The sequence below is a fragment of the Oncorhynchus nerka genome, linkage group LG13, assembly GCF_034236695.1.
Source record: "Oncorhynchus nerka isolate Pitt River linkage group LG13, Oner_Uvic_2.0, whole genome shotgun sequence".
NCBI classification, from domain to species: Eukaryota; Metazoa; Chordata; class Actinopteri; order Salmoniformes; family Salmonidae; genus Oncorhynchus; species Oncorhynchus nerka.
The window spans coordinates 39,953,044-39,962,715 of record NC_088408.1 but is presented as its reverse complement, the minus strand read 5'-3'; the positions used below and the strand labels follow the sequence as shown (position 1 = coordinate 39,962,715).

Genomic DNA, 9,672 nt, shown 5'->3' with positions numbered 1-9,672 from the left:
GACCGAGAAGCGTTCCGCCTGCCATCTCTACTCCGAGACGGACCCCCCCAGCACCGATCAGACGTGTGCCCTCTCCGACCACAGTTGGTGCACGGAAGGCCACCTCCTCCGGTACCCCTCGGCGTAGCCCCTCCCAACTCCATGGGAATGGGAGCGGAGGGGCTGGGTGGTGGAACGCACAGAACCCTCTCTGAACGCCCGCGGGCAGCCAGCAGATTATCCAGTCGAATGGACATGTCGATCAGCTGATCCAGTGACAGAGTGGTGTCCCGACACGCTAACTCCCGGCGGACGTCCTCTCGGAGACTACACCTGTAGTGGTCCATAAGGGCCCTGTCGTTCCACCCAGATCCGGCTGCCAAGGTCCGGAACTCCAGCGCGTAATCCTGGGCGCTCCTCTTCTCCTGCCTGAGATGAAATAGTCGTTCTCCCACCGCTCGGCCGTCTAGAGGGTGATCAAACACGGCACGGAAGCGGCAGGAAAACTCTGTGTAGTGCTCCCGCGCTGAGTCTGGGCCATTCCAGACTGCGTTCGCCCACTCCAGAGCACGACCCGTGAGGCAGGAGATGAGGACACTCACCCTCTCTGCTCCTGAGGGAGTGGGTCTGATGGTGGCCAGGTATAGCTCCAGCTGAAGCAGAAACCCTGGCAACCCGCCGCCGCTCCATCATAAGCCCTCGGTAGCGTCAGACGGAGGGTGCTGGAGTCGGGAGATGGGGAGTCCGGAACCGTGGGTGCCGAAGGTGGAGAGAGGAGACCACTCCTCTCCCATCTGTCCATTCTCTCCATCACTTGATCCATCGCGGATCCGATCCGATGGAGGACGGTGGTGTGGTGGAGAACCCGTTCCTCCATCGATGGGAGAGGGTTGGCTGCTGCTCCTGCTGACTCCATAAATCAGTGGTGCGGGATTCTGTAATGCTCCGGGTGTCGTGGGTGTGGAGTCAAATGCAGGAGACAGAGTTCAATGCTATGCGTCTTTTACTAGCACCAACGCAACACAGGGTGCTCACAAAAGTAATGTTTCCCAAACACAGGGGAAAAAGTACAATGGAGAAAATCACGACTAAGCACGTACCTCTTACAACAGAGCCGAAGGTTTACAATGAAAATAATCCCGCACAACAACCAGGCGGGCCGGCTGTCTAATAAAGACAAACTAATAAAACAAGAACAGGTGCTACCACTAAACATTCAAGGAGGGGGAGGAAAAACAATCAGTGGCAGCTAATAGGCCGGTGATGATGACCGCGAGCGCCACCCGCCCGGGAAGGGGAAACACCCTCGGTCGGACTCGTGACACAGTTGTTGAAAGAAGCGTTCCGTCCACTAGATTATACGTCACACTAACAGCATCGCCTTAAAGCCCCACACCAGACCTAGTCTGTTCATTATATACATCTACATGATGTATTGTTACACCATGTAGGAGAAGTATATACCTAGTCTGTTCATTATATACATCTACATGATGTGTTGTTACACCATGTAGGAGAAGTATATACCTAGTCTGTTCATTATATACATCTACATGATGTGTTGTTACACCATGTAGGAGCAGTATAGACCTAGTCTGTTCATTATATACATCTACATTATGTATTGTTACACCATGTAGGAGCAGTATAGATCTAGTCTGTTCATTATATACATCTACATGATGTATTGTTACACCATGTTGGAGCAGTATAGACCTAGTCTGTTCCTTATATACATCTATATGAGGTATTGTTACACCTTGTAGGAGCAGTATAGATCTACTGTAGCTAGCTGCTAATTTAGATGTAGTATGACTTAATTAATGAAACTGCCTTAAATATGCTGTGGTAAACATGTTTTATTCGCACTAATCAATCAACACATTCCTGTCTGTGTATGTCTCAATATAATGGTATTATTTAATTAAATTCATTTAAAATAATCTTTGTCTGAAAATAAAATATGATCCTCAACTGCGTTTCCCACTCCAGTCAGCTGACGGCGATGTAAGTCTTTCAGGCGATGCTGCTAGTGTGACGTATAATCTAGTGGACGGGTCTTCATAAACAGTTCGTCAAACACCTCGGTAGCTTGCTAGCCAACATAGCCGAAATATTCCAGCTGTTTATACGCTTTTGGCGTATATTAGCTAATGTGTTTTAGACACACTTCTGTCGTATCTACTTGTTAACCTATTTAATTTAATATTACGTAATTTTTTATTAGTCAGCTATAGTAGCTGGCTGGGTAAGTTAGCACTCGCATGGTCACTAATGATAGTTGGCTAGCTAACATCCCCGAACATGAGCTCCCTAAACTTCTCCCCTCCTGTTAAAGAAGAGGAAGTCTGCTGGACGGAGGAAGAGGGTCTGTGGCTGAACGTTGTGGTGAAAGAGGAGGAAGAGGATGTCAAAATACAAAAACAAGTAGAGTGTGAGGCTGTTACAGTGAAAGAAGAAGAGAAAGACTCGTTCAGAGTGAAAGAGGAGGATGTTATAGTCAAAGAAGAGGAGGAAGAGAAAGAGGAGGATACAGTTTTTGGAGTGAAGAAGGAAGGGGAGATTACTATCACATTGAAAGATGAAGATGAAGAGGAGGAGATAGGATATCTGATTAACACCAGTAAGTACGGCCTTAAATCGGTATTTAACTTTGGATATTCGGAGTTGGCTCGTCAATACCTCTTCAATGAAGGGCCCTAGGATGATGACCGATGTCTACAATCAGACGGCGTAGAGAGCAAGCTACCCCTTGTTTTTTCCGTTCTGTTTCCAAAAAGTGACTTAACATATATATTTAAGAAGGGTCTATCTGCTGACCGCAGACTGGGGGGCACGGCATGTAGTGATTTTTGTGTAGTGATGATTTACTACACACTGTGCCCACCAATAGTGCCATGTGAGAGTTGGGTTGGCTACACCAAAGATTATGGATATACTAACAAGAAGTCTCTCCGACCAAACAAGGGGAGTCGTTGTCCACAATGCGGCACTGCGGATTCTCTAGCTCCCGCCTCCCCTTTCTTTGGGTATACTTCTTATTATTGTCATCCATTGTAATCCACAGACATGAACACACCGTTCTATACAGTCCACCTGGTAGAAGTTCATATCTAACAGATGAAAATCTCTTTTAGGAACTTAGAAAGAGGGGGAGTCTACAGCTGCAACAACTAGGATTGTGCCTTTGGCTTCTGGACAACGAAATAAAGTTGATATGAAAACCAATAGAACAGGAGAGAAATGGCATAGTGGTGGGTCTCCAATAGAACAGGAGAGAAATGGCATAGTGGCGGATCTAATAGAACAAGAGAAAATTACATAGTGGTGGGTCCAATAGAACAGGAGAGATTGACATAGTGGTGGGTCCAATAGAACAGGAGAGAAATGGCATAGTGGTGGGCCCAAGAGGTAAATACATTTAGATAAATTTGCCCAAATTATATAATAACTCCTGTCTATACAGAAAGAAAGAAAATCCTTTACCAGAAAGTGTGACGTTGCCACAGAGGAATCAGGGATCATTAGCTTCTTTAAAAAAATAGCTGTGTTTGGTTTCAAATCACAAGCTTGTAGGCTTATGCCTATTTGGGCAGTGTGTGTGGCAATAGGCCTCGTTGATTACTGAGTTGCGGCTGTCAGTGAAAAGCATCTCAAATAGGTATGAAGATAATGTCTCTTGAGTATAATTTAAAATGTTGAGACAAGAAGAAGGGGAGGGTTGTGTGGTGAAGATATAGGTGAGTCTCTTTAGAAAAAGTGTAGTACTGTAGAAACACCCTCCAACATGAAGGGCTTCCCCAGTATAGTACTGTAGAAACACCCTCCAACATGAAGGGCTTCCCCTGTATAGTACTGTAGAAACACCCTCCAACATGAAGGGCTTCCCCAGTATAGTCCTGTAGAAACACCCTCCAAGGAAAATTTGTCTTTCTGACTTTGAATTGTAAAACAAAATTATTAGTCCATACTGCTGTAACATATTAGATAACATTCACAACATGGAACAACAGTAACCATAGTAACACATTGGATAACATTCACAACATGGAACAACAGTAACTATAGTAACACATTGGATAACATTCACAACATGGAACAACAGTAACCATAGTAACATTGTTTCCCCCAAAAAAATCTAAAGAAAGTTTGTTCTGAAGTGTCTGTCCTCTATCTGAGAGAGAATAAAAAAATGTTTTTAACCCCTTATTTATGTCACTAAAGTCTTTCCACATTTTGTTATGTTACAGCCTTATTCTACAATGGATTAAATAAATACAAATCCTCATCAATCTACACATAATACCCCATAATGACATCACAATACCCCATAATAACAAAGCGAAAATAGGTTTTTAGAAATAAAATCACATTTATTATAAAGAAAAAACAAATACCTTATTTACATAAGTATTCAGTCCCTTTGCTATGAGACTCGAAATTGAGTTCAGGTGCATCCTGTATCCATTAATCATCCTTGAGATGTTTCTACAACTTGATTGGAGTCCACCTGTGGTAAATTCAGTTGATTGGAAATTATTTGGAAAAGCCCACACCTGTCTGGCTACCACAGCATTCTGAAGCATTTCACTACACTCACATTAACATCTGCTAACCATGTGTATGTGACAAATAAAATTTGATTTGATTTTGAAGCGATACGCCATCCCATCTGGTTTGCGCTTAGTGGGACTATCATTTGTTTTTCAACAGGACAATGACCCAATACACCTCTAGGCTGTGTAAGGGCTATTTGACCAAAAATGAGAGTGATGGAGTGCTGCATCAGATGACCTGACCTCCACAATCACCCAACCTTGAGATGGTTTGGGATGAATTGGACCGCAGAGTGAAGGAAAAGCAGACAACGAGTGCTCAGCATATGTGGGAACTCCTTTAAGACTGTTTGAAAAGCATTCCAGGTGAAGCTGGTTGAGAGAATGCCAAGAGTGTGCAAAGCTGTCATCAAGGCAGCTACAAATATATTTTGATTTGTTTACCACTTTTTTGGTTACTACATGATTCCATATGTGTTATTTCATAGTTGTCATGTCTTCACTATTATTCTACAATGTAGAAAATAGTACAAATAAATAAAAACCCTTGAATGAGCAGGTATGTCTGTAACCGATGTGAAATGGCTAGCTAGTTAGCCGTGGTGCGCGCTAATAGCGTTTCAATCGGTGACTTCACTCGCTATACTGTTACATTGATGCTGTTGACCCAGATCACTGGTTGCTGCGGAAAAGGAGGAGGTCAAAAGGGGGGTGAGTGTAAACGATGTGATATGGCTAGCTAGTTTGCGGTTCTGCGCGCTTAAAGCGTTTTAATCGGTGACGTCACTTGCTCTGAGACCTTGAAATTGTGGTTCCCCTTGCTCTGAAAGGGCCGTGGCTTTTGTGGAGCGATGGGTAACGATGCTTCGTGGGTGAATGTTGCTGATGTGTGCAGAGGGTCCCTGGTTCGAGCCCGGGTCGGGCGAGGGGACAGAAGCTATACTCTTACATGTCCAAACTTTTGACTGGTACTGTATATCTCATTAATGTTTTTACATTCAGTTACAAAAAGTAACTTTCTTACTAATTCTTCCATAGTCAAACATGTAAGGAAATATTGTTTTTAAATCAAAAGGGATGCTGTAAAAAATGTTTTGAATTCAAATGGATTTACCCAGCCTACAAAGCACTACAGCTAGTCCGTGATGACCAGTTCTGCTCTTTTATTGAGGGATATAGTCTAGATTACACCTCATAGGAAGATACTAGATACTATTTGTCTTTGGCAGGAGAGAGACCAGACTCTCACTATGACAGCAGGAAGAGTCCTTCAGGGAAACCAGACCCAGAGACACCCAAACCAGCGAGACAACACCACTGCTCCCATTGTGAAAAGAGTTTGCTGGTTAGGGAACCTAAAACGCCATGAGAGGACACACACAGGAGAAAAGCCATACCACCGCTTCCAATGTGAAAAGAGATTTTCCAGATCAGGGGACTTAAAAGCTCATGAGTGAATTAGTGAATAGACACAGAGCTTAATGTGAGTTTCCTTGAGTAGCACTCCTGATCATGCGCTGATAGTGTGCTGTAATATTCAGAATACATTGTGAAAATCTAAAATCTTCGCTCACCATTTTTGCATTTTTGCTCCAGGCAGATATACTACATCCATAACTAGCGGTTTCCTCATCAGGAGGGAGGTGTTTCTGCAATCAAATTGTGTGCGCATCGCCCTCGTGCTGCAATTTTAGCAAACACAGAAAGGGGCCGATATTGGAGACCAAAAGTCGTCTGGAACAGTGCTTAGGATTTCAACAACTTGAATAACTTATTTCTGGCCTACAATCATCGATGTTACTACTAATGTGAAAACAAGACAAACTAGAACTTTCTCACTTGACTGTCTTAAGACAATTGTCAAATAATTTTAACATTCATTACAGACGTCAATTGTTGTACAACATCATGGCTATGCTGTTGGCATCACCTTTTACTATGGATTTCCACTGTTGTGGGCCTTTAACCATCTGCCTGACTCTGTTCACACAGGAAAGAGAAGTGTCTATCTTGGATCCTCTGGGGAGCCTCAACAACTTCATGATGCTGACGAGGCAGAGAAAGGTCTCTCCAGATCCGAACTCCTCAAGAAGCACCAGCAGAGACCTACAGGGAAAAAATCTCACTGCTGCTCTGACTGTGGGAAGAGATTCACCTCCTCAGCAGGCATTACAATTCATCAAAGAATCCACACAGGAGAGAAACCTTATAGCTGTGATCAATGTGGGAAGAGATATCTTACATGTAGCAGTCTAACTAAACACCAGAGAACACACACAGGAGAGAAACTTTTTAGCTGCTCTGACTGTGGAAAGAGTTTTGTTTCTTCAGGATGTTTAGAATCACACCAGAGAACACACACAGGAGAGAAACCTTATAGATGTGATCAATGTGGGAAGAGTTTTGTTACATCTAGTAGTCTGACTAAACACGAGAGAACACACACAGGAGAGAAACTGTATAACTGTAAACAATGTGGGAAAACTTTTAGTCAGTCATTCAGCCTGATATCACACCAGAGAACACACACAGGAGATAAACCTTATAGCTGTGATCAATGTGGGAAGAGTTTTGTTACTTCTAGCAGTCTGACTATACACCAGAGAACACACACAGGAGAGAAACCTTATAGCTGTGATCAATGTGATAAGAGATACTCTAGTAAAAGATCTCTGATCAAACATCAGAAAAAACATACATGAAGGAGTTTCACGATATCAATGAAATAAAACCTCAAAATGTAGAATGTTTTAACATTGTAGTAGGAGTATTTTAATGAAGTCACAATGTAGAACCCTAAACGTTTGCCCCCTGTTCAATTGATTTCAGTGTGATATAGATATTAGCCTCGGGAAAAATCCAGGCTCTGAAATGGAAGAGTACTATTTATGTGGTCTAACAAAAAGTGACTAACAAAAAAGAGTTGTGTTGCACTTACCGCGTCGGTGACCCACTTGAATCAATATGTACCTAGCTGTTTTCTACAAGTTGTCTTCTAACCAGTGATGTACACATTATTCCCAGATTCCGTGTGGTTTTTGAGCTGTTAGTTTGATGAGTGATGACAAATAAGTGTTCCATCGCTCCAAAATGTAGCTGACTGTCTTCTGCAGGTTGTCCTCTAATCAGTGAGGTAACAGGTAACTCTAATTTCCACGTGTTTTGTTGTGTTAGTTTCAACAGCAGTACAACCTGATTTCTCCACTAATTATTGCTACTTGTCAAAACAAGTGTTTCTGGTGCTTGTGCAGTTTATAAGGTGCTTGTTTAATAAATAAAAGTAATATGGTTATTGTGGCAGATGTGTTTATATTGTACATTTTATGTTTAGGTTCAATATATCACAACCTGTTTCTGCATATTGGTTATTGATTTGGACACGTTTAAACTGTGTTTTGACATTGGGACTATCTGTTGCAGGAATTAAATTCCTATATGTATTAATACCCAATTAAAATGAAACACTGTCAATTTCTAAGAATGTGTAAGACTCTTATTTGCATAAAATGGACAGAGACCAGTCTCAAAATCAATCAGCAGCGTTTATTCTCGAGAGTACTGAACATGATACAGTTTACCACAGGTTATAAACTGAAAATTACGTCATTAGTTTTCATACTATCCCGTCTCATCTCCACTCCAGTACAATGGCTGTATAGTTCTCAAGCCTTCGTAGATGTGTAGATAAGCATTCTAGCCAGTTTGACTATAAGTTCATTAATTTCTACCAAGGAACAGACAGTCATTGTTCTAATTCTTGATTATATTTACACACATTATATCCAGGACAAGGATTAAAAGAAAATTCAGACATCTATACAGTAACATAATAGTATTCTGATTAGTCAGTCCTGATTGGAATGTATACATAATTAGTCATTATTAATTTTAAAAAAATCCCTTAACACTATCCCACCAAAATAGCTAAATGTTGTTGACCAATATACGTTCGGTTTTAGTTGAAAATATGTCATTTTGTCAATGACTTTAAAACAACTTCATTTCAACGTACTTGCAGCCTATACACATGGACACAGAATAATACATTTGCCAATAATCAATTTTATTAACAATCTTATGCCATTCCAGTATTTCTTGACAAAATTCAAACGCAAATAGTCTTCAGGGAAGTCCGTTGTACAACTGAATGAGTCTTCCGCATTTAATCAGAGAGGGGTAGGGGGGTAGCCTTAAATCGACATCCACGGCGAGTTAACTGCCTTGCTAAAAAAAACGACCAATTTTTTACCTTGTCAGCTCCGGGATTCAGATCCAGCAACCTTTCGGTTACTGGCCCAACGATCTAACCACCTGCCTCTACTGAAGAAGCATGTCTCAAATCACCTCATATTTCAAACACTCAGCCTGACAAAAGATAAAAAATGTCATTATTCCATGCTGCACCATACCACGGGACGGTTGAGCTAACCTAGGCTAATGTGATTAGCATGACTTTGCAATTAACAAGAACATTTCCCAGGACATAGATATATCTGATATTGGCAGTTAGCTTAAATTATTGTTAATCTAACTGCAATGTCCAATTTACAGTAACTATTAAAGTGAAATAATACCATGCTATTGTTTGAGGAGAGTGTATAATTTTGAACATGAAAACTTATTAAGAAACATATTAGGCACATTTGGGCAGTCTTGATACAACATTTTTACAGAAATGCAATGGTTCATTGGATCAGTCTAAAACTTTGCCTATACACTGCTGCCATCTAGTAGACAAAATCTAACTTGCACCTGGGCTGGAATAATACACTATGGCCTTTCTCTTGCATTTCAAAGATGTTGGTACAAAAAAAATACAAAAGAACGGTTGTTTTTTTCTTTGTATTATCTTTTACTATTCTGTTATATTTTCTACATCCCTTTAACATTTCCACAAATTTCAAAATATTTCCTTTCAAATAGTACCACGAAAATGTATATTCGTGTTTCAGGCCTGAGCTACAGGCAATTAGATTTGGGTATGTCATTTTAGGTGAAAATTGAAAAAAGGGGTGTATCTTAAGTGAATTATTGCCAATACATATGAACAAAGGGGTGTACATTTGGTGTTGATATTTTATATTTACAATTCATGTAATATTTAGCAATCATGATTATTTATGTAACCAACTGACAA

General features: G+C 41.1%; 1 protein-coding gene across 1 annotated transcript; it reads left to right on the top strand.

Moving 5' to 3' along the window:
- The first annotated feature begins 2,040 nt into the window (after window positions 1-2,040).
- LOC115139530 (gastrula zinc finger protein XlCGF17.1-like) lies at window positions 2,041-7,835 on the top strand. The gene is made up of 2 exons (XM_029677027.2): window positions 2,041-2,602; window positions 6,528-7,835. The coding sequence occupies exons 1-2, from the start codon at window positions 2,284-2,286 to the stop codon at window positions 7,235-7,237; spliced, it is 1,029 nt and encodes a 342-aa protein (XP_029532887.2). The 5' UTR covers window positions 2,041-2,283; the 3' UTR covers window positions 7,238-7,835.
- Window positions 7,836-9,672: the final 1,837 nt, after the last annotated feature.

What these genes read in the sequence shown, in the direction of transcription:
- LOC115139530 (XM_029677027.2), top strand. Translation starts at nt 2,284, where the DNA reads ATGAGCTCCCTAAACTTCTCCCCTCCTGTTAAAGAAGAGGAAGTCTGC. An exon ending in AGGATATCTGATTAACACCA is followed by an intron (nt 2,603 to 6,527) that starts GTAAGTACGGCC and finishes CTGTTCACACAG; the next exon opens with GAAAGAGAAGTGTCTATCTT.